This window comes from Diprion similis, chromosome 8 (assembly GCF_021155765.1).
Source record: "Diprion similis isolate iyDipSimi1 chromosome 8, iyDipSimi1.1, whole genome shotgun sequence".
Taxonomy (NCBI): domain Eukaryota; kingdom Metazoa; phylum Arthropoda; class Insecta; order Hymenoptera; family Diprionidae; genus Diprion; species Diprion similis.
In genome coordinates this window covers 3902334-3928276 of record NC_060112.1, presented here as the reverse complement: position 1 = coordinate 3928276, position 25943 = coordinate 3902334, and the positions used below count along the sequence as shown (strand labels likewise).

General features: G+C 36.9%; 1 protein-coding gene across 8 annotated transcripts in view; it reads left to right on the top strand.

The window, feature by feature from the left end:
• Positions 1–25943, top strand: part of LOC124409982 (poly(rC)-binding protein 3) — a 107896-nt gene that overhangs the window by 57257 nt on the left and 24696 nt on the right. For 6 of the 8 annotated variants that reach the window (XM_046888015.1, XM_046888007.1, XM_046888012.1 and 3 more), the window contains exon 2: positions 3129–3179. The exons of the other annotated variants lie outside the window; for them this stretch is intronic. In XM_046888015.1, the coding sequence (XP_046743971.1) occupies positions 3154–3179 (26 nt within the window). In that variant the 5' untranslated portion in view covers positions 3129–3153. The remainder of the gene's footprint in view (positions 1–3128; positions 3180–25943) is intronic. 8 annotated transcript variants of the gene reach the window in all.

The window sequence follows — 25943 nt, the reverse complement described above, 5'->3', positions numbered from 1 at the left end:
CTTAGAGGAAGTCAAGAGTTCGCTTTGGTGGCGAATGAAAATTTACACGAGTGCCATATATATATATATATATTGATAATACAAAGTTGAATATATACAGCAAATGCGTGACTATCATTATGTGTAAAATATTCAAAAGAATACTGTTCATTGAATTTTTATAATTTCGTTTCTCTTTCAAATCAAATTGCAGGCAAATCAAAGGAAAGGTCGAGCCGAATTGGCGCGATCTCGTCGAGCAAAGAATCCGTGAATTCTCAAGCAGCCACTGTGTATTATAATACCTACTTGTACATTTTTTTTTCCTCTTTTTCTGTTTCGTTATTTCAACGGGCTTGTTATTTCTGCCACGGTTGCAGTGACTGGGGAAGAATCACGAACCAATTACACTATACATATATGTAATGCCAACTTTGAAACGAATTTGAAATCCCAAGCTGTATTGTATATATATATATATATATTTGCACCTTTTGAGTGATGTTTTTGATTTCGAAGTCCCCCTTGAGGCTTTGTCATTCGTTAAAATGGCCTAATCCAGAGATTCGAAAAAATCTCGGAATCTACTGATTTTTGGTCCTTTGGTGCCCGTGAGAAAATTTGATCGGGAAGATACGTATTACAGCGTAATAAAATTTCAGCCAATTCTCATAAGGATTCTGCGGGATCCTTTATTGAAAAACTTAAAATTAGGTACAAGTAACGGTCAAAATTCGTCGAGTCGAAATGTATCTTAATTTTATTTAAAATCATCCAGAGACTTTGAACCCTTCGGTAATTCCAAGTTCCAGGATCACCGGCATTTAATGAAATCCTTAGAGGCAATCTTAATTTTATCAATAAATTATATCTTACGATGCATGGATCTTCCTCGTAAATTCAATTCATAGCCTGAAAATTGTATGAAACGTGAATTCTGGCATTATGGATTATACAAGTCGAGTTGGAGTCTCGAACGTTAAAACTACAGGCTACGACATCATCGTATATTGGAAAATATGCTCGTATATTCACTGCGGAAACTTCCTCTCCCATATTTCCGATAGCCACAAGCTTATAGCCGGCTGTTCGACATTTTGTGGGAATTCAGTTTTAAGATAGCTACGATAATTTTTAACATAACATATGAAGGTGAACTAAGAGTCGAATTGCTGAAATAAATGAATGAATTAAAGCCATTTCAAATTTTTTTTAGTAATTTAAAATTGTGCGATTCAACTAACAATTGAAGGATATATATATAACAGGATAAAAGTAATGTGATTGGGATGAAATTCTGGCTGAACGAAATAAATTCTTTATTCTTGAACTCTGGCGAAACTTTCATATAAAAGAAAATTTGACTATCGGTTAAGAATTGAAGTTTAGGTAATTTTATATCTCATTTTTTGTTTTTTCAATTATCAGAGCGACCCATTAGTTACGAGAAGTTGTCATGAATTAGTTGCCGGTAAAATGTTTTATGACGAATTTTATTGATCTGTAAAGTATCTGATTTCAACCTAATTGATACATCAGTTTACAAAGCGTGGCAATACTTTGTACAGTTGTATTACGTGATAAACTGTATCGAAAAAATGTTTACACATTTGTTTAATAGACAAAATAAAATCGTCAAAATAATTTGAAGGTTCATCTGTACAGAAATCATTCGATAAAGAGCGAAAGAAGGAAAGGAAATGAAATAAAAACCGGTTGATGAAAAGTAAGAAAATAGCCGATAAAGAGAGAGAAAAGATAATCAAGTAAAAACTGATCGATTCAATGAAATTGCTAAACAAAAATAAGTTCCCTGGGTTGTAAAATAGCTTTAGGAAAAAAATGTATCGACTATCATTTAATCGCTAAAAATACAATCGATGGAATAATCGAAAAATTAAAGATTTAAGCCAGCCCATTATTCTGTAGAAATTACTGCAGTTACGAATTTAAATCCGTTCCGCATAGATCTCTAAGATGTTACAAAGGCAGGCGGGATTCTATTAATTGGAAAACTTGCGTACCTATTCAAACATCCGTTGGCTAATTGGAACTTGACTCGGTTATCTGTATTCTCACAGCTGAAAGTTCGTTTCCATTGTGTTAGGCTTGAATAGATTTGCGATGCTATTCATGTCATCAAAGTATTCAGATTAAGAAGTTAGTCTGATATTTAAAATTTTTTTGTCCAACTCTTTGCTGCCCAATAAAAAAAAAAAAAAAACTAAACAATTAAAAAAGAAAAAGAAATAGAAAAAAACCCTGAATTTCGTGCAATAATTTGAACAAAAAATTTCTAATAAGAGATAATATATATATATATTTTTGCAATGAGTCTGTAAATTAAAAAGAACGAAAATAGGATCGTCTTTCAGTTATTTCCACCTCTGGGAAACCTGAACAGTAAATCCCGTCGAAATCGGGACGCGCGCGACGTGCCCAGCGATTCGAAATTCGTGGAGCGAGGAAATGAAGTGACCCACAAATCATGGCGTATCGGAAACCGTTCGAAGATCGATCAGCACTCGGTTCATTCCTCGATTCGGGAAGAGCTAGTGGAATTGGTCGAATCTGTGTCGACTTAGTTCCGAATTTTCGCATTTTTTTTATCGCTGTGACAAAATTTTTAACTCAGCTGACGAGGTGACTTCGATTTTTTCTTGTTTGTCGAATTGCTTTTGGAGTCTGCATTGAAACGTTGTATAACGCAAAATAAATCACTCCGTAATGTTTTAATACTGTAAATGGTATAATTCGAAAATTTTACTTTGGATGAAAAAACGTGTGATATTATTTTTCTTCATGTTTTGAATAAAATTTTGCACAAATAACCAATTTCGTACGTAGGTCTGATCAAACTTGAGAAGATTTTGCGAAATATGTGTCAAAACGAATTCATAAGAATTGAAACAAGATAAAAACCTTTTACCGAATTTTAACAGATTGCTTTACCTTGAATTGAAATAAGTTTCAGAAATTGTTCTAGAGAAAACTTGATATAATTGTGAAAGATTAGAACTAGAAGTAAAAAAAAATTTTGAGAACAAAAAACTCAAGTGTTTATGTTTTTTTTTCGTTTTCCTTGAACGGTTTCACTCGAGGTTTCCAAAATAGCCGAAACCTAACTAGTTTTTATTTTATGATTTCAGGTGAGTACGCGACGCGTTGCAACGAATGAAGCACAAGGGTGACGCCATGACGTAAGTCCGAAGCCATACGTACATAATACCTAATGTAATTTTATTTAAAAAAAAAAAAAAAAGGAAAGAAAGAAAAACGAAAGAAACCTGAGCAAGCCTTATTAGAGATGTATTTGCGACTGACCTGTGAAGGCATATGGGATGTTAAATAACTTCCAGCCATATATTGTGAATCTAATTGTGAGAATTATCATCGCCTGGGGTGTTTGAACATTTTCAATACCTAGAAAAAGCTGGAAATATAAAACAAAAAATGCGATACATTCTGTATCTGATTACTTCAGGTCATTTGATATGTAATTATTCATTTGTTAAATATTTGGAATAGAATGAGTCATCGCAGAGTGAAATATAACGAAAATAGTAGATTTTTTATCGTTGAAAAACGATTTCAATTGAACAGTTGACTTCTAAACTCTTGTTTATAATTTTACAAGTATTTTGTTTTCCTTTCCATGCATTACTAGGAAAATTGGTTGTAATTTATAAATGTATTCGTTACCCATAGATAAATAATCCGCTGTTTGAACATTTCGTAACAAAATTAGGAGAAAAGTATTAATTCGGAACTCATCAACCACCCGAAGCCTTTACAATCAGAATTTTGAAAACGAGTGGGGTTTGAAAACGAATGAAAATCTGAAAAAAGAGAACAACGCCATTTAAATACTCTCCAGCAACCTCATTTTCAGCAACCATAGCGAACACAATCAAAACTACATTTCCTATTATGTGATAAAAATAATTCTGAGTAAAACTCGAATCGTAGAAGCTAAGATTTTAACAATATGTTCAAAGAGGTTTTAATTAGAACATTCAAAATGATAAGACTCTACGTTTTTTCATTTAAGTTCACCATTAAAATTTCTAGAGATTACCTGAAAATGTTTTTGAAAATCGTCGTCTTCAGCTAAGAAAAAAAAAAAAAACAGATTCAAGGAAGCAATTTTCGTCAATAGTTACATTTATACGTTATACCTATACTACAACGCAGGATTTCTTGAATGTTTTCAGTCGATTTATGGGGATTTGTTTAGCGAGCAAAAAACTTCGTATCCACTATAGATGATACATTATTAAATTAAATGACAAATTACAAGTAATTCTTGACGCAAATAAAATTTCAGGAGATTTTTCTAACACTTTTTAGTCTCTCATCCTAACTTTTCATTGTAACAGAGGTTTTCATTGATCATCAAGTCCTTTGGCAATGAATTCCGTTTGTTTATGGTTTCTTCATGATCGCTATTCACTTAAACAGGATGTCTTGACATAACAGATGAATCGTTGAGGGTCGGAGTTGAATTCTGGTGAGAAGGTGCAACGTACCAGATAAGGCGGGCCCGCCGACGACATCGAGCAATTACGAACGTGTTATCCTTTCGGGTATTTCCATAAAGCGGGCGACTAGAGGCGATGGGGTAACCCGCGGACTTGTACGCTGAATATTAACTGGCTAATTTACTTAACGCACCTTTAAGCCTTATGCATTATGTATACAGCGGCCTTGTAATTACCCGCCCTGATGCTCAAGGTCAAATATGCTTCAGGGGTGTCTGCATGTCAAGGATCCTCGTGTGATAAAATTTACACTTCATAAATTTTTTGACGTATTTCATTATTCTAAAATCTCGTAGAACTGCAGAAATTCAATTAGACGAACGTAGCGTCGAAATATGTATGTAATAAAGAACAGCGTTTTGTCGAATAGAAAACTTACCGATACGATAAAGTAAACTACGTACACCTAAAACTGAGACTTAGAACGTGACGATATATAGAGTGATTATCTAACTGCCGAATGGTCCGTCGTCTTCTACAATGTAATGCGCATGCGCTAACATTCAATAGGAGTTATTTGTCAGGGCGACCAACCGTCGAAAATTGAGATCACAGGTCACCGCGAAAATTTTAACAGCCGTCGGTGTTGAGCACGTGAAACTGAAGCTAGCAGCCAGAGTTGGCACCCAAACGTGTTAAAATTTTTGGAAATAAAAAACTGGGGTTCGGTTTTATCCTCATAATTTTATTAAAGTATCGGAGGTTCGAGGTACTTCACAAAGTTTTGATTTTCGGACATCATTACCTTATTCGAATGAACATTAGTACGTTTGGCTGCTAATTTCAGCCTTGTGTTGAGCACGACTGCCGACGAAAACTGTCGAAACTTTTAAGGTTACGTTCATGACGGTTGGTCACCCTGGTAAACAACTGCTTTCGAATTTTAGCGCATGCGCATTACATCGTAGTAGAGGACGGACTATTCGGCCGTTAAAAAATCACTCTGTAATATGAAACCTGAAATCCGAAGAAAGAGTATTCAGTATTATTAATAACTTATAAAGCTCTAGAATCTATAATCTGATCTCTGTAAATAAAGTGGTGAACTGAATTTTATTTACTTAAGTTTGAAATTCGTTTTATTACATATTTAAAATTTTTCGACTTTTATATTCATTTCAACCGCACGCTACGCGAGCTTTTTCAGTTTTACACATTTTTCACTGAAATGTATCCTTGAATTCTGTGAAGACTATCACATAACCTCTCAGCACGAGTTATATACTTCGCGAATATGTAACATACATATATGTGTACACTATAGGTATGGATAGATCGATACTTACGTTCTTGCGGATAAGCGAGGCGGAGGTTCATTGGATCGTGAACAAAGGTTATCGCGTCTAAAAGCCGAAAACTCGTCCCATTTCCCAGTCCCCAACTGGAACGAAGTTGGGGCGAATAAAACTCGGTTACACCTCGCCGATTATTATCAGTATACATCATTTCTCAAAAAGAGAAGAAAGGAGAGGAAAAAAAAATGTTGCATGATACTAGAAGAGACCAGGACTCAACCTTCCAGATCTGCCGATTTACAGTCGTGATTGTCCCTCGTCGAAGGGTGGTTTCAGAAATACGATTCCTGATTTGACTGACCTTGACCCGCACCCTTTGCCTCGAGGGATACTCGATTCTGATTGCCCCATCAAACCTGGTCCTGGAATAGCATGACGGGGAAGATGGAAAGCCAGGAGAGATGAGAGGCAGGCTCACATCATATGTACATACATACATATCTATGCAGATTGTGTAACTGTAGAGGTTCGTCGAGTGTTGGTCAAAAATATGTTTTTAAAATAAAAAAGTAACGTTGCAAGTTTGCTTTGAAACCTGACTTGCTTTGAAACACTTTCTTCAATGATGGCGTGATGACAAAATCTAAGCCCAAAGGTTGTCAAAATTTTCCTGAAGATGGTAGGCGGGGCCCGACTGAAACGTTGTTTTTTATTTTGAAAATATATTTTGGACCAACACTCGTAGAACCTCTACAATTATTAATCTTCTTCCTGGTCACGAATCTCACTAAATATGCAGATTATACGGGCTGCGATCCAATTTCGTCATAATCCGAAAACAATTAATCGTGATAGGAAAAAATATTTAGTATTTTACACGAAAGTTGCGTGGTATCGAAGTCTACAGGATTAAATGAAACTTTCCCACCTCGGATATTTCAATGTCGATTCGCTATAATCACTGTACTTGACATAAAATTCTGATTCTGATTTGTTTTGCCAGTTACAAAATAAACTTAACAAAAATGGACGTCCAGAACATTCGTAATACCCTTCAAATCTCCGAAACAAAATGTAAGTTTTATCTTTGATGTGTTTTTCATAAGACTTGTGGGTGTTAATTAGCTAGTTTGGATTTCATCCTGCACACCTCTCTCGTGCAGAATTGATTAACAATGAATGGGTAGCCCATGTCTGAATCAAAAATGAGGTCATCACAGTCCATTTTTGATAAATCGATTGATAGTACGTCACAGGCATCAATTCCAATATGATGTACCATATCTGTTTGACTTAAAGTCTACACGGATTAATTCCTAAAAAATGAGCCAAAAATGTACCTTCTAATGAATACTTTTTCAAACGGTTACTCCATACTATCGATTCAAAACTCGGGTTCCATTCATCCCGAAGGTATATCGACAAAAGGTCGAACGATTTCGATACCCTTCGGGGGTATGAGTTAGGGTCCAGATACCCGAAGACTGCCTCTGCCGCAGTGCGTCGCGATAAGGTCGACACCGTGTTCCGTCAGGCGGAATCTCGAGCAATATTTGCCTCGCAATTACCGCCCCATGAAGCTCGAAGAAACTCAGCGTCTCGACTTCCTCTAAGACAAACGGATACCTACTCGGTGAAGAACGTCCGAATGTTACGAAAGGGGCTACACCAGCCGGATGGCCGGTGGACAAAGAAGAATATTAAATGAACGAGTGCAGTATTGATCTGGTGCAGAGTGCCGAGGGTTTGCCCTCTTCCTCTTCCTCTTCCTTTTCCTTTTCCTTTTCCTCTTCCTCTTCCGCTTGCTCTCGCCCTGCACCGCAGCCGAGCTTCCAAGACTCGTTGGTAAAAAATCGTTACTCCAGAGGGCTGAACGCGTATTCCGGAAGCAGGTTTGTGGTAGTCTCCACCGTCCACACTACATCAGTAGCACTAGGAATGTGTGTGCGAGGTCTGCACCCCAGGCTCACAGTGTAGGCTCAAGTAACACAGTGTCTAGGTACGTAGTATGTACTCGAGGATGTGGAGGAGGAGCCTGAGACGAAGGCGGAAGTCGAGGGGAACGAAGAGGACGGATATTATACGCCGACGTGAAGAGAAAGAGACAGAGTAAGGGAGAGAGAGAGATAGCTGGGGAGGAAAGGAACTAGCTGACATTGAGATCTGCTGAGAAGGAAGGAAGATCGAGGAATTCACTTCTTAAACACGAACGACACCGTTAAGAGCGAGTATCGGTCGACCGACCTTCTTCACTGCTCGATATGATCCTGCGGAGCTTTTTCTGCAGGATAGCTGTGGTGTGTGTGAATTGCTCAGAGCTTGCTTATGCTCCGTCCTTCTCTCGGCTTCACCCTTCCAGACGTATCGTATCTACTTCCGTGGGGATCTCAACCTCCGTAAATTTTACACCGGTTTAATTATACTCAAGGTTGTCTGCGCTAAGTTCAGTCCGAAGTCACCGATTTTTGACCCTCGCAAATCTACAACCTGGGTCTTCTTTTTCTCGTATCACGTACGGAGGAATCGTTTCAAATCTTACTGATAAGGGTGCGTCTACTAATCATCTGTAAACGATCCGAGTAAAAGTTTGCTTTTTCTTCAATTTTCATACCTTGAGGAACATATTGGAACGCAGAAATCCTGATAATTTCAGACCTCTAGCTCTTATGGTTCAGGAGAAACACGTTGATCGATTTTTTACTTTGAGTAGATCGATTATAACATTCAAATTTATTTAGTATCCTTGTCGCAGAAAGGAAAATAGAACTACTTTCCGTTTGTAACAGTTCGATCATTCTCACTGTGGAATCGATTTTAGATTAGATGCTCAGGAACCGTGAAGGGAAGTTACCACTGGAATAGTTTGCTAGTCTTAAATTGAAAGCATGTTTGAAATACAGACTGAGTAATGAAACCGTTTAAAACATTAGAAAATGACGATATTTACAATTGCTTTTGTTTGGTGATTGAACAAAGGTGATAAAATTGATGCCAACACCACGAATGAACTTAAAATTTATCCTCTCTAGGGTGAAATTTGATACATTTGGTGTTTCGCATAAATTTTCGCAACTTTTTTCAGTAACCAGATAGAAGTAATAATGAACTTGACCATTTTCCAAACTTTGAAGCGATTCTATCATCAGAATAATGTCAAAGAGTGTAAAAACAATTTGTTTCATTTTACTAGCAATTTTGAAGGTCTGACACCAACCTAAATCTCAGAAACTTGTTTATTTCTCACACGGCTCTATTCATCATTGCATACGGTGCAAAATTCATCAAGTCGCTAGTTTATCGTGACACATGCTTAAGTGATTCAATGCAAATATAGAATCCAAGAGAGTTGCGTAGAGAGAACGAGAAACGAAACGAAATCTATGTATAGGTATACACCAATGATTACTGACCCCTGAAGAAGCTATTTATAAGGTTGGCCTGGTGCTGCACGCCGCTGCATTTCCACACCTCGAGCAGGTGAAAAACCGTTTCGAAACCGAAACAGAGATTAATGGAAGCAATGGATTTTCGCGGTATCAGGTGCGATTAGCTATTTCTCGATCTCGACCAGAGAGCCACTCGCAAAGGAGAAGTTTCTTGCCAAATCGAATAATTCCTTCTACCTTTCGTACAGTGACTAATGCACCCACCATCACCGGCTGTATTACGCCCGTCTATCTGACCGCTAAGACGCTATTACATCCCGTCAGAAAGTTGAACCGTTATAACTCATCTCGAGCCCTGTCTGAATCCATGGGACTGCGAAAAACCCACGCAACACCCTCGTTTCGAAGGTCGAGCCATAAACCTGGATCAGACGTGGAGCTTTATGGGTTCACTGCACAATCTGCCCGTCTTGTTTTTATTCTGACGAGTGTCTTTCATTTCGCTTGTAACAACGAGATTGCTCATTGGACAGGATTGATTCCGTACAGTTGATACCGATCGTTGGAAATACGTTAAGGATCACTTAGAGCTGTAGATCTGCCCTTCAGGCTTACCGATAATCGGCTGGACCGTTTGAATGAAACGTTAGGAAATGAGGAAAGAGCGATCAAAAATTTGCCATTAATGGTATTTGCGACACAGGATAGTAAACATGAATAAAACAACATCGATATGATGTGGTGAAAATGAATTTGAGCGAACTCGAATGATACAAGTTAAGGTATGAATAATTTGAAAAAAGTTTCATTGTAATTACAACATTCAAAATTATTAATCTCCGGTGTTTTGCGTCTTATGTTGCTCACAGACCAGATCCAATAATTAAATTGAAATATTACACCCAAAATATAATTTTTATGAAAAACCATAATACAATATCTACTTACGCAAATCCGTTTTCACTGTCATTAGCGCAAATGGTACTGCCGAAGATACTCCAAACGTTTTCTCTCTTTCCCTGAATTTTATTTCGGACAGCTTTGGTGGATCCATCCTTAAATTGGATCGTCCAAATTTGGGAATCCCTGTCCAACTTTCCCTTCCCATGCATAAATTACGAAGAAAATTTCAGCAGCGCTGATCCAACTTGTATTCCAACTTGAAATTCCTCGCAGTACTACAACAGATCCAACAGAGTATACGGCGTGAATTTCAAACCAAATACTCGACTACCTGCTGCAGCAAGGAATCTTCTTGTGGGATTCTAGCAGCCAATAAACTACGTGTAAAGTAGGCTCTACTCAAGCTTCTGGATGCTCTTCGCTCTCCCAGCGGAATTTCGACGGATCTCAAACGTTCTTGGATAATAATCCTTACAGCGTCTTAAAGGACGTGAATACATTCCTATTTCCTGCCCCCCCCCCCCTCTTTCAGACTTTGCCTCTCGCACGCTAATTATCCTTTTCCGACCTTTCGCTTCCAGCTTCATCTTCATACATGCATACATATCTACTTATGTCACATCTCCGATCCAACGCTCACTTCCGACCATCTCAAACTCTGTACTTTACATTCATTGATTGGCCAAATCTCTGCCGGGATCTATTCAACTCATTTTCCGGAATAGATAGCTATTTTTAATTCAATGGTTTCCAACTCCTGCACTCAAGTGAGTAGATTGAATATGTCAATGCGTGAACACTTGACAGTCAGTCGACATAATTTTCCAAAAGAATTAGAACGAAATGTTCATTCATTGCTGAACTGTTTCATCTTACTTTATTTGAAGTGAATATCGATGGCTTTTCGTGACTTGAAGTGAATTCAAATCATCCCACGTCACGTGACGTAATGTCAACCGAACTCATATGACTTTCTACTAGTTTTAGCGACTTCATGATTGCAAATGGATTCACATTTCAAGTGTCTCCAAACAACTTTCGGTGACTCGAGTTTACTGTCAACTAACAGTTTCACGTAACTTCAAATCATTCCACTCGAGTCAAACATAGTTTGAATTTAGATAAATCGCTGTGTACAGTCATCAGAATTTATTTGAAGTAATCCAGTGAGGGGTATTCTCAAGGACTTTGAATCAGGCTTGCACCGAAGGCAAAAAACGATATATTCATACGATTGTACAAGTCCTGAACGTTGATTCATGATTCGAATAACCAAAAGCATGGAATTTTGAAAATTTTCAATACTCAATCTCGTCGTTTAATCAATTATCAATTGGTAATTGGTATCAATTACCATGGACTCTGATATTCCTCATCCACTTAATGCAAGCTGCAGGTTCAAATCAGTAATAAGAGTACATTAGCTACACCCGCGAACACTTCGCGTCGCATAAAGTCGGGATGTCGTTATCCTTGATTAAGGAGGCGAGTCCCGAAGGAAGAAAGCCGAGATCGTCCCACCCGGCTCGTTGAACTTATTCAGAGAAAATTTCCCTCGGCCATGATATTAAAATCTTCCCGCTTATATGTTATAGGAGGAATTGAAAGTTTATTTTCAACGTAGAATCCCGTCTGTAGATATAATATTATATTATTGTACAATAAGCGTTATGGTAACGAGATTTAATCCCAGTCGAAACTGTAGAAATGGAAGGTGGGGAAAAAACTTGCGATAATTACTAACCTTTCGCCGATACGAACTATCGTTTTGATATCGAGCCACTCGATATATATAGCGTGTGGAAAGAGGAGCTGCTGCACCGTGAATTTTTCATTGCAGTCTAGTGCACCGGGTTGAAAAGTAATCGGTTGAAATTCAACCCGCAAATCAATACGAACTTCGTTCCGGCTTTTACTTTTTCTTATTATCCTTGCTCCTCCTCTCTTCCTCCCTCCTTCAATTTCGCCTCATCTCTTCCTTACCTCGAAAGTCCGATCGGGACCATTTCAATCCAATGACTTCCTTCTCGCTTATTACTCTCGAATTCTGGCCCATTTCATTTCCCAAAGCGGTCATTCATTCCGTTCCTATTTTACTCATTGTCAATATAACGTATCGCTGAGTGATGAATGACTTTCGAAGGAATTTCGTACCGGATCGTTTGTGCGTTTGATCAAAGGTCCGACGTTTTATGGGATAGGATGTCTTCTTTGTCCGCTGAACCAATTATTACTTTTGCCTCGAGCTTGCGGATATATCGTCCGAAGGTTCAATCTACTCGAAGGAATAGAAAACCTTGATCGAAGTTATTTGATTCTACGGAATCATTCAGTTTTACTTGAATCGAAGTGAAGTTATATCATCAATATACGCTTCTACTTTTTTTTTCATCATGATTTCTTAACATCGGAAAAACTTTCTTCAATTTCACGATGATACTACTTGGTACTTCGCAGAAGTATTATCATTTTTTTTTTCATCAGAGAATGACGGATCATGAAATATTTTTCTTATTGTATATCCATGGAGCATTGCAATATTCCGACATTATTTAATTATAATGAGACATTAACTTTTCTTTTAAGTATTTTCCAAGTAAACATTATACTTTGAAGTACTAGAGTGTGGAATCGAAGAAACTGTCCCAATAGTCGGAAAAATACATACAAAATTCAAAACTATCAAATTATGCATTGAGTTCTTACTGAGAGAGATACTTGATTCAATCAACGTCATGACAATCAGTAGCTACGCATAAAATATTTGACTATCAAGGAATGAAATTGACGTAGTTAGACAAGCCAAAGTCGTCGACGTTATAAAAAGCGATTTTCTGAGATAAGTAGGCATATATCTTCAAACTATATCCACTTGGAATTTAATAATTCAACTTTTATTATACCGCGGTGGCAGGGGGGGGGGGGGGGAGGCGGGTTTTGCGACGGGGTCCTTAGAGCAATGAAAGTGGAAGGATCAAAAGATTGCGGGATCGCGATTCACGCTGATATTGACATAAAAAGTTTCAAATGCGTCAATTTCGTTAAGTTTATGCTACTACAAAATTGTAGAAGAATTGGTACAGCTACAGTAATTTGTTTAATATTGTCGAAGCTGTAAGAAAATTTGTTACATGTAACTATTGTTGTTTAGCTACATTTTTACCAATGTAAAATTATGGTTACACTTATGAGAAAAAATAAAGTACAAGTGATGATAATAAAAAAGAACAGTTTAAAAACTAATTTTCAGTTTAAAATCAGAATTGTAATCATATTCGGTTCTGATAAAAAAATCAAAATACTGAAGGACTGTTTACGGTTAGCAGAGCTGCACGTTTCTATTGATCTATACCTATAACTGCATAGCTCAAAAAATTGAAAACTCGTGAAAATATTTCCGCGCAATGACGAAAAATAAACGTAGCATGTTTTACACAATTAAAGAACGCATTCTTGTTCAGAATAATTTTCTCTTCTCCTCCAAGATACATTTAAAAGCGATTAGAGGTAGTTTTATAAGACGTTGTTAAATACTCTCAGGAAAAACGATTCATCTCGAGCCGCCAATTCTGCATCTCAGTTTCCTCTCTTCAATTCTCATTTCACAACGTCTCTTTAACTTCAGCTGCGTATTCGCATGCACACATTGTCTACAGATTTTTAAAACGGAATTCCCGTTCCGCTGCAGTTTTCAACCGCTTTCATCATCAACTTACCGCCGGTGCCGTCGTGTGGAGTTGAAAATTTTGAAATTCTAAAACGCATTCATTGCACGAGAAACGAACTTGCGACTGCAGTAAAGGCATCTTTCAAGGCAACCGTCTCAACGTTTGTCTCCACGACGATGAAGTATAAATTTTTTTTTCTCAATTCTGATCAAAGGATATGAAATAGAATTCTTGCCGAATTAATTTAGGATGACAAGGAATTTTTGAAAAAGTAAGTTTGAAACCATTTTTTATTTTTTTTTTTTATTTTTTTTTTTATTTCTGTTATAGTTTCCAGTTTTTACAGTTTTCACTAAATTTGAGGCTGTTATAGTTTTTTATATTCTTCGGGGAACGCGACAGTGAATTTTGTGTAGAAATTCGAATCGAGTAATATATCTTATTAAACTATCCCGATAAATCCTTTTCGTTCTGCAAAACCATTTGTTTTCGTTCTGGAAGTCAGACCCCGGGTTGAGGTCAGATGCAGCCTTAAAATCCGCTGATGAAGATTTATCGACTACAGCGAAGAAAAAATTTGTTTTCATGGTTCTCTCTTCGGATATTGTTGTTAACATTCTTTCTCTCTTTGTGGGCCTTAGACCCGAATTTTCTTTGAAGAAAATACTCGAATAGAATATTTAGTATCCCAATTCATGGGCATTTACACAACGTGTAAGTATCTGAAATGATTAACTATCCAATGCAGACTGGAAAATCATGAAACTGTGCAAAGAAGATATAACCTGACTAATTGTAACGAATTTTTGCTGCACCTATAAAATTGATTAAAACGCTAATTCTTCGAGACGTGAAGTTTTTCTCTCCATATTGCAGCTGGATCGGATTATACCATCTAAAAAAATATAATTACGTGCAGTACACGTACATTAATGTATACAATGTGTACACATAGGGATACAACTAATATATATTTATAGTAGCAAATTCTCTCGAAGGTAATTGCTTCTTGCAGTGAAAAACGTTAGAGAGGCGTAAAGAACGAAAACAAAAAGAGCTGAAGAATTATGAGGCGCTGCAACGGTGGGGGGATAAGAAAAAATGGAAGATTATCGTGTAAAACGAGCTTTCAGAGAAAAATAAAAAAATTTAGTTCGTCTTACTATTTTTTTGACTATTCGTATTCGTATTTAAAACTAGATATATTTTAATTTCTATCAATTATCTTTAAGATATGAAATTTTTGTAAGTGTGAGTATATTTATGCAGCCAAACTCTACAGCAATGCTTAATAATGAATCTTGGCAGCATCCTGTTTACCAATTTTACGTATTTATTTTTTCTTCATTTTTTATTTTTCCGAACCAGCAACCTTCTCGCGGGCTTAACAAGGTGTCGGCGAACAGACGGAGCGCGAAATTGAGATTTTAAACGCCTGTTGCAAGAGTAGCCCAATATAAGAGCCTGCAGATTTTCCAGTCGAATATTTAGCACGACTTGTTCAACGCAGGTCGGAAACCCAGCGACTACACGGTGGAATTAACCACAAATCACGCAAATTGCTAACTCTGCAAAGGACTGCGTGGTTCATTTTCCTCAAGCACTTGTTAACAAGACGGCGACGAGCGAAAAGAACGGCGAATAGCAATTATATACGCACCAGTTATATACCTCAAACTGTTTTCCAAATGTTCTTCATTTAAATTTATTCCAAGCAAAACAATTTATAACTTACCATGCGTACACACTAATTATATTATATAATATTTCGTTAAACAATTCAGACGATAGAAAATTTCAAACCAGAAAATACACCGAATAATTTTTCTTCAAATCTAATATATCTACACTTTCGACGGGCGGAAATTGAGAATTTTTTAAATATATATCACATCCATACGTGTAACAATTATATGTGCAAATGAATTTGCTTTCTGAATTTTAAAAATTTTCTTATTTATTCATTTTCAACTCATTATGCAAACACTACGTAACGTAATGTACTTATTCCCTTTAACTTAAAAGAAAAGATAAGAAAATATATGCTGAAAATATGTTAGGCTCTGAATCACGATTTATAATGAGCAGATCTTGAGCTCAAGTTACGGCATCGTAATCATCCGTCTCAGAATGGATATAAAAAATTTTGTTCAATGGACACAGCGTAGAAAAAATTTTATAATAATACATTTCCTAAAAAAATCCAATACAATGAGTATCGTTATAATAGCTATTTGGATATCGTTGAAATCACAAGAATATTCACAGGTACGAGTAACTATTCAGTAATATTAGATTTTTCAATTATTAAATAACGTTAAATCGATTCATGTATTTTCTTTTTTTTTCACGTCACGACGTTAACCCAGACTCTTGGAAAAAATGGATCATATAAAGCAATAATTCACGCGCGTTTTAAGTATCACTTGGTAAAAGTGTGAGCTACTGCAATTTTCAAATTTTTTTTCGTCGAGCTGTTCGTTAGTCGAAAATTGAAACGCGATCGTTTCTGAAAGTAATAAAGCGACTTTTAGTGGACTCTCCGTAACTTCCTGCACGCAGAGGGCTCCAGAATGGGGCTTTTCTGGGAGTCAAGAAGCGCGGCCGATCCTCAAAACTCTCGATCTCAGCACCCTCGATTCTCAAAGGCTGGGTTTCCAGGGTGCAGCCCGGTGTTCTGGATCCTGGGCTACTAATTGTGCATACACACCTTGCTTTCGTGCTTTCGTGCCTCGAATCCACGGGCAAGCCGAGTGCCCGGAGGCTGGAGACCCTCTTTCGTGATCCCGAGGCATTGTTCTTCTATCTTCTCTTCTCCGCTCTTTCCCCTTCTTTATTCTCTCCTTTTTTCACCCTCTGATTCCCGCCATCTTGCCTCGCCGAGGGACCAAACGAGCTGGGCTCTGCTGCTTGTTTAATCAGGCCTTGTTAATTGTAGATGACGCGCTGCACTGCGCGACATACGTCTTTAAAAGGACGAGGATCGTGACGATCATATTCGTATGACCCAGCAGGATGGACAGGAAAACATTGCCTTTATCAAGACCGTGAGAAACGGTGACGTTAAAATTATAGAAAATTGCTTTTATATTAGGAAATGCATTTACTTGGTCTCCCTGACTTGTTTTATTCGAATAATGATTTGTTTTTTTATTCGAATAATACGTAATATTCAACCCAATAAATTTATCTGTGAGATCAACGCGGTGATTGCTGGATAAATTATATTTTATTATATTAAATAACGACTGTTACAATAATTTGAGGCGTTCCATACACCTGAAATAATCACTTGATGTGAATAAAATTTACCCAAATTGAAATTGAATCAAGTAATTATTTTAGGAATTCGAAATATCGCGGTTATTAACTAATCTTTATAAAAAAAATCGGGATTACAAGAATTATTAATTAAGTGAAAAAGAACGAACAAAAAAATGAAAAACTAATTCATTTTCAATCCGTATTAATTTATTACTACAGAACAATTGTTTTTATAGTCATTTCAGGAATTCATATCTAATCTTACACATCTTACTTTATAGCCCTATACTTGGAACGGTGCAAGTTGGAATCCCTGAGATCACTTGATGTAGTTTAAGAAATGTGTGGAAATCGACTTTATACCTTTATTTTGCAAAGAAATCTCGTTCTCACCAATTTTTTTACACAGAATTTTCACTATACTCAATACTATGTGATTTTTCATTTACAATTTATATCTTTATATTATTTGTTTACATTTCGTTCACTATTTCAAAAACTGATCTGGCTACTATTTGGTAAACGGATCTCGTAAAATATTTTACAAAAATGTGACGTATCTTCATCGAGTCGTTCGTTCATCCTCCAAATTCTATCCAAGTTGGTATTGTATCCTTCTCTAGAAATTTACGCCGCAAACGACAAGTATAGTTATAAATTTTCATGTTGTAAAAGAATTAGGAGAACAAATACAAAAAAGCGTATGAATTAATTTTCTTCAAAAACAGAACTGGAAACTAAAATTCGTATTCCTTAGTAACGAATTCTTACTATAGTTAAGGTTCAAAATTTATACCGATTCAACTCCAGTAATCTCAAATCTTAGAATACACTCGAAAATGTCTACTTTTTCACATACACAAATAAAAACAATTGATTTCCATTCCCTTGTAGATTTACCAGCAAATGAATTTCATATTCAAAAAGATCCAAATCTTAGTCTACAAAATTACAATCGTTATATTTTTTCGTCGACAAGAAGTGCTGGAAATTCAAAGACAAAAAAAAATCTTAAAAACATGATAAACTTAATCAAAGTGTTTCCGGTAACCGGTAAGGCTCAAAGGCACAGAATTTAAAAGATTTTCATACCTCTAAGTGTATCGAAACCTTACCATTAAAAAATTCACACCAATTCACAGCTTAGTTTGTTCTCTATTTATAACTCAATTTAGAGGTTTACCAAGCTTTTTTGGCGGACGAAAAGAGCTTCGTTTCTTAAGTCAACTCCTTACCTGATCCTGCAACTCTGTTAACTCTGCCCATCGCGTCCTTCCTCGAGTCCTGGCCATAAATCATGTGATTCGTGCTCCATTACAGTTAGTCCCACCTGTCCCACCGAGCAATTTCTCAACCCTCCAGCATCCAGTTATACCATCCTGCAGGTCCATCCAAGACGAAATCAACCGGCGACGCGTCAAGCTGGAAGTGACAAGACGAGAAGACAAGAAGATGAAAAGAAGATGAATCTCGGTTCGTGAAGGAGAAGGGTTTGATTGCGTCGCAGCCGACTTCGCCAATCATTCCTAGCCTCGATTTTCAAATGTATACATATATATATATATATATAACTTGCTATTGTCCGTCCTTTATTATGAAGGTATCAAAGAGGGCGGGGGGCACGGATCACGTTAGATTCGAATCTTTGTCATCGTCATTTTGATATTGGGTCCGCGTAAAAAAGACGTTTCGCCAATTCCGGTCACGATCGGAAAGCTCGGTAGAGCATTGATAAAAAATTCACGTTAGAGATTTTATACGTAAAGTTTGTTATTAGAATCATGTACGAAAGAATTTCGGGAAAAGATTGAACAAGTTGAACTGAGGTCAATCAAGTTTGATGACGTCGAACAACTGTGTCGTAAAAAAGAAAAAAATATTAAAAAAAAAAAAACGGATAAGCAAGGAAAGAATACCATTTTTAAGGTATCATGCCATTCTACCATTTTTCAAATCGTACATCTCATTTTCTCTGTAAACGGCCCAAAAGTTATAATTCAATTACCTCAGTTAGAAACGTCTTCAGCGATTAAACTATAGACCTAAAAAATAAATATAAACTACTCTTTTGGAGTGAATTTTATTCGTTATGAAACCGTAAAATGGTTCCAGTATGAAGTTCAAGTCACAATAAAAACGTGTTTGAAAATTAACAATGAAAAAAAATATATAACTTCTTCGTTTCTTTAAGGTAGAAATTCTATCCCAATTCCAACACCAACCTTCTGAAATTGGATTTAAAAGATGTCTTTCCACACAAGGATTCATTCGCGACAATTTTTCCACATGAAGGTGAAATAAAATGCTATTTCGAATTGAAACACTTCATTATGTACACAATTCTATTCTAGGATCGTTCCGGAATTATTAAAAAGAGACAAAAAATTGCCGAAATTATAACTTACTTAGCACACAGTTTTGATATACTTGTCAGTATACGGACAAGGTGAGGAGTAAATCGCATAAACTAGGGTGCGGTCGCAATTACGGGAATAGACGCTTTGGTGCATGAGAAGTTGATGTTGTTGTTCCCGGGTACGCCGAGTTGCTGCATGCACTCGGGGCAATAGCTCAGGGGGTATAACATAATCGTATTTGGCGAGTAAAGTTTGCGTATCTAGTTATTTACTTCTGCTGCACCGCTATTTGATGCAAGCCTGTCAGTCGTCCAGTTTATTATGCACTTCTATCACCTTTGGGCAATTAATTAAGTATTCAAATTCGTACGGTGACGTAGCATTTTGTTAGACGTGTTTTATTGAACGAAATATTTCTGAACTTACTAATTTTTGATTGTCAGTTTTTCATTTTTATGATATCGTATTTTTGTATTTTACATCACTTTCTGACTGGACTGTATTATCCGTTTGACACATCCTTAAGCGCCTCACTTTTCAAAATTGCCACCATCAAACTACGCCCAGAGAATTGACTCTGGGAAGTCGTAAATCACGTAAATAACCCGTTAGAAGATGTCGGTGAAGTTTGTGGATGTTTATCTTCAATCTTGTGTCTTCAATCACCTCGAGGCGCAAGGTGTCGAAACCGCAACGTTATTTCCGTTCGATTTTCTTCCCCTCTCTTTCTATTTTTGCTTGTCATTTTAAAACTGCCTTTTAGTGTCATATTTGAAAGCAAAAAAAAAAAAAAAAATAGCGAAAAAAACGAGATTCAGAATCAGTAATGGGCGAAAAATGGTAATTTGTTGGATACAATTTGCAAATTTTGTAATTTGATATAATTTGCATCTTGAAGTGTACATGCGATACAAATTGCATTTTTCTTTTACAATTAAGGTGAAGAATGATATAAAAGCCTCAAGCACTGTCACATACCCTCATTACCAATATACGGACGTACACTAGATTGATTCGATAAATCATTACGGGCTGACAGATGGCGCTAGTGGTTTGATGATAATAAAATCGAGCTGTTATCAGTCGAATAGATCAGAAGTGAATCGGTCCGCGTACGATACACATCGGCTCCTGCGCTACCCAATTGTTGTGCGCTCTGAACTCAGGGCTGAAGGGATGAGTACCCACGAGGCTAGTATCGCTACCACATATATATATATATATATTTCTTTGAAAAATTGCAAACAAACCCAAATCAATTACCAAAAATGAATATAATTTGTGTTCATTTTATTGCTATTTAATCATGAAATGTATATTCAATGAATTACAAATTATTATCAGATAACGTATCTTACTTCTTAATATCATGATAATCCATCGAGAAACGAATAAAAACTTGATACGAGCGAATTGAAATCGTTCGAAAATTGAATTAATATTCTGTGGATTCGACGCCAAAATTTGAAGAACCGTTGGAAGGTCCGATCGACCTTTGAACTATTTGGGACATGTAATCTATTTCCACAGAATCCGAGACCTCCTTCTACTTGTCCTTAACTTCCGCCTACAATGCACTCGCGGCTTCTCCATAAACAAATTGATACTCTCAACTGGGTTGATAATGGGCTGTGCCTGGTCGCTCCGGAGCACAAGATTCAATTATCATTTCAGGTGGAACGGGAAGCAATTATCGGAAATTCAGTGCGTCAATCGCCAACTGCCAATATTCCCTGGTGCCTGATTATATTATATAATTTCTATGAAACGCTTAATTTAGGAGTTGCGTTACTTCAACTTTTCGTATTTTGAGGTAATTTAACCTGCTTTTGAAGCAAAAACATGCCGATTACGTTCAAAATTCGATTAACATTCTTCTATTCCTGTTGGATCATAATTAACAAAATTATTCTACTTTCTAAACTGCGAGGAAAGATTTGTTTTTCACGAGACAAAAGGGGTTGCCGCTGGATATTTTTTTTTATTTGGCATCAAGTCTTCGAACCCCTCTCTTTGCTCTGGAATTTCCTATACCACGACTAAAAAATTACGACCACCGAGAAGCAGCTTACTCTCTGCACTGGCTCGTCGAATAAGATACTGCAACTGGCATAAAATGGATACTTTTTTTAGAAAAATGTAACCAATTATGCTTGTTTTGCACCGAAGAGAGAAGTATCGATTAGATACATGGAAACCCGAAATTAATCGCAATCAAATAAGTAAAATGAAAACGTGTTAAGAATAACAGATCTTACTCGATGTCCTTTCCTTCGCAAATTCCGATGGACAGTTTCGCATGATATTTATATTCCTGTATAATCAGATGGCGGGCAAATGATGAGACGCCGTTTTTTTTTCTTTACCATAGGAAATAATATATTGTATTACTAGTGCGAAAAGTGGGTGATTTCCGTCGAGTGCGAAGTCAGCGGCACCAGTCGAAAGCGAGTGACGCAATCGCACGAGTATTAGTGTTCTTCGGTTGAGCAAGAATAACTATCACCCAAACAAATTATCACAGAGTTATGTTGTATGTTTTGGTTTAATAGTGGATTTGATTCATAAGTCACGCTACATTTCTGGATTCTTTTTGCTTTTTCGCACGATTTGTTATTATATTATATGAAACCATATTTTTGCCACAAAATCAATTTCCCAGTTTCTGCAGTTTTACCGTTTTCATGTTTTTTTGTAATGAGTCGCGATGTGAAATATTTGTTTTCTACTGCACACATTACCATGGAAATAGAATAGATTCAGGTCACGTATGATCGTGACATTCGTGACAGTACTTCAGAAGTTCTAGATTTCACAGTTGAACAATAGAAACTAGAAGTTGCTGTAATTCTATGTTATTAGAAAATGGAGTCTCCATACTTTTTTCCGACCTGCGTATTTTTTGTTTTCTGCTTGTTGTCAAATTATGCGATTAGTGGCAAAATGTTTATTTTAAGAATGGCCTTCGAAGCTCGCTTCGAAGTTATATCTAAGGCGTATGATTTATTTGGATTTTCAAAAGGGCTCATCTACATGGATATATAATACCGGATGAAGTAATCTCTTCGTCATGAGATTTTTCAGAACACGCAGTGCTAGGAATTCAAAAATGGAGAAAACCTAAAATAAACCACAAATTGAAGGAAGAAACACAGTATAAGTCAAAATTAGATTCCAAATTATTTTACTTAAACTATGATCATATGAGATAATGTTTTGTAATAACAATATTGCGTATTTTCTAGATTTGATTTTTATTGCAGTTTTACAGTAAAAGTGATACTTAATTTTATTTTTAAACTTTTAACATGACAGCAGAATTAAACGAATCGTGATACTCTTATTTATTTATTTATTTATTTATTTCTGTAGTAAGTTTGCCTCGCTGGATCAGGTTATGCACTTTTTAGCAAATGCGTGTTCCGTACTTTGTCTGAAGTATTTATATGATTGCGTGCGTTTCAAAAAGGGTTCAAAATTACTAGAAATCCACTAGAAATCTGACGATCGCCCATCTATACGCAACGCTTTTTCCACGTTACAGGAGGAAAACCGTGAAATACAGGTTGCCCGCTAGTAGGCGACCGTTTAAGTTCAGATGCTCGGCCGATAAAAGTGATTAAATTTTGTGTCAACGGTGACAGCAATTCTACAGGCATAATCGATTATCAATCACGACTGTCGCTGTGACTTTGGACGAATATGTGATCAATTTGCCCGTATAAGAAAGTGTCCCAGAACGTGGAACATTATGGATTCTCTTTCTCCGGGGCAACCAAACCTCGACCCGTTCCAAATTGAGAAGATGAATGCGCTAGAAATACTAATCAGATTGACAATGAATATCTGCCTGACGAGGTTTTAGCGTCATGGTAGAGTAGAATAAGTTCGATGACGGCGCGGGGTAAGGAATAAAGCAAGTGACGCAGGCGTGAAGGCAGAAGCCTTAAGCCCCAAATCAGACCCTCCAAGAACTTTTCCGGGTCACTGTATGTTCCTATGTACTGTTCTATAGACACTTCGACGATGAATCAATAAGCGGATTGGGGATAACCAATACCCACGTCCGCTTCCGTTGCGTACATGGATGTGCGTGTGTGTGATGTAAACGTATACCTATACCTATCCTATGTACACTACAGGTATACACGTTCCGCAATCCGTTTCCAGTTTCTTTCGAGTTTCCTCATTTCGAAAGTATCCCATTTCCATTCGTCCCCTTCCAATAAACAAGCCGTTTGAATTACGGTTTCACTCGAGCCAAATGTCGATATCTTAACACAGGTTGTGGAGTGCATTTACGCTGTCATCGTTACACGTGCGATAAAATTTGTTTTTTTTATTTGTGCAATCGACTCTCTCCTCGAAATATTAATTCGCGTAGGTTTCAACCATATGGCTCGACAGCCGTGTCTAACAATAAGTCTATGGTTTTATCCTGCGGTGTGTTTCCCGTTAGTACAACCCTGTTGTCGGACCTTTCTAACACGCTTATTGTTTGAACCAAATAGTCTAAGGTGCTACGAAAGGTTGTACGAGTTACTATCTGGGTAGATTATCTAAGAGGAAAAATTCCGCCTACGGACGGGCAACCCACTTTCGCTCATACGTTAGATGCCACTGTCCGGTAGGAAAATTGGGTTGCATATCCTTAGGCAGAATTTTCCATTTTCAAAACTGCGGATTAATAATTATTTGTAATCGATCGAGTAGCAGCATGTGCAAATATCGAAGTTCCGGTTTCACGTCTCCAGACGATTTCTCGTATGGATGATGATATATATATATACATGGAATTTTCCAAGAACCGGAGCACGACAGGTGCGTCGGGTTTTTGACACCACGGCGAGTGCCGAGCCTACCTCGACCCCTCTTTTCTCTCTCTATCTCTCTTTCTCTCTCTTCTCTCCGTCGTAATTCTTCCCTACTTTACAGGGGCCGAACGGGAGACGTCGGTGTGTATCAACACAAGCACAAGAATTGTGTTTGTGTATTACAGTTGCCTGTGATTCGCACCTCATTAATTCTCGTTTCCGCCGCGGGCGACGGTTATAACTAGATCGTTTGTCGAGGTGACCATAAAAAGTGAGATTTGAAACTCCATGCACTTTCCCTGTGGTGAGATTTTTTGTTATTTGTATATTTGTTTCTTTTTTGTATTGTGTGGGGTAACATCAGTACATTTTTTTGCAAACAACTATGCAAAACATGTTCTAGACCCTGTCGAAAATTTTTATGTGGTAAATCATAAGTATAAGTTGTAATTATGACCGAAGTCAACATGTAATTTAGCACGTACACGATTTATCTTGTGAATTCGAGAAAACTATATAAAAATTATATAATGAATTACAAAAGCACGAATCATCAACTATACTACATAGATCAAAAATCATACAGTGACTTATTACGTAATTTTTTAAATGGTTTTGTAATAAATGTAATAAATTATATGTTGGTTTCGATCGTAAGATATCACATTTTGAATAGGGGAGATACTCAATCGTGTAGAATATATTCTAACAATAAGAATATATTTTACACGGTCATTCATATATATTTTATAACAGTATTTCTTTTTTGCGTTATTTTTTCTAAAATTATTCATCGATTCATGGTGAAATTTCTTGTAACTCTTTCAACATTCACTGTTCAGGAATTCAATTTAAAATACTCGAATGTCTGGTGCAAATGCATAAAAAAACTTTTTCGTCTCAATGATCCAGAGTATAAAAATGAAAGTAAAAAACTCTGCCTCTCTGTACATCGTTACGTGATTTTTCTGTACAGAGCAAGTGAGAGAAGGTCAGAACTGCCATCGACTTCATTTATCTGAACTAGTTTCAAAGACGATCGATCAAAATAGACAAAAATCATCCAAGTCATAACGAGAATATTGAGTACAAATGACGCACAAACTATTCCACTAACGAACTTTAAACAAAAAATATTAAAAAACCTAGGAGAACGTTATCATCGTTGGGAGTAAAGCTAAATTCTTCCCGAAGTAATCCACATTTGAACATATTACACAATCCTTTTAAATGGAAAAATTTCTTAAACTGTAAGAATCATTCCGTTTCATACTATCTAATAACTATACGAACTTAAAAGTCTGTAGCATATGTATTACCGAGTGTTTCATGAAAATATAAAAAAAAATTACACCGAACGTTAGATATTATGTGGTAGGATTCTCGGTGTCAAAGATCGCTCAATCAAAAATCGACGGATAAATAACGTTTCGTCCCTGAGAGGAGCCCTCCTCAGAACTACAATTTATTAAACAATTGGTATAAACACCTGCAAAATTTTATAAACGCTCCAGAGCAATAGAACAAACAAGGAAGGGAGAAAAAAAAAGTTAGATATTATCCATCAACTTCGACGATAGAGCGGATTTTTTTAATTTTTTTTTTCTCCTTCGTTGACAACTTTATTTGGTATCATCGTTCAATAACGCCGACAATTGGCGGGCCGGAAGCGCAACAATGTCGAAAATCTAACTCGCGAGAGGCGCTGCGGTAGTTTTTGACTCTAGCAGTGAGCGCGGTCGAAGCGGAGGAGCCATGGCATAGCCGGGGGGGGGGGGGGGGGGGGGGCATCGAGC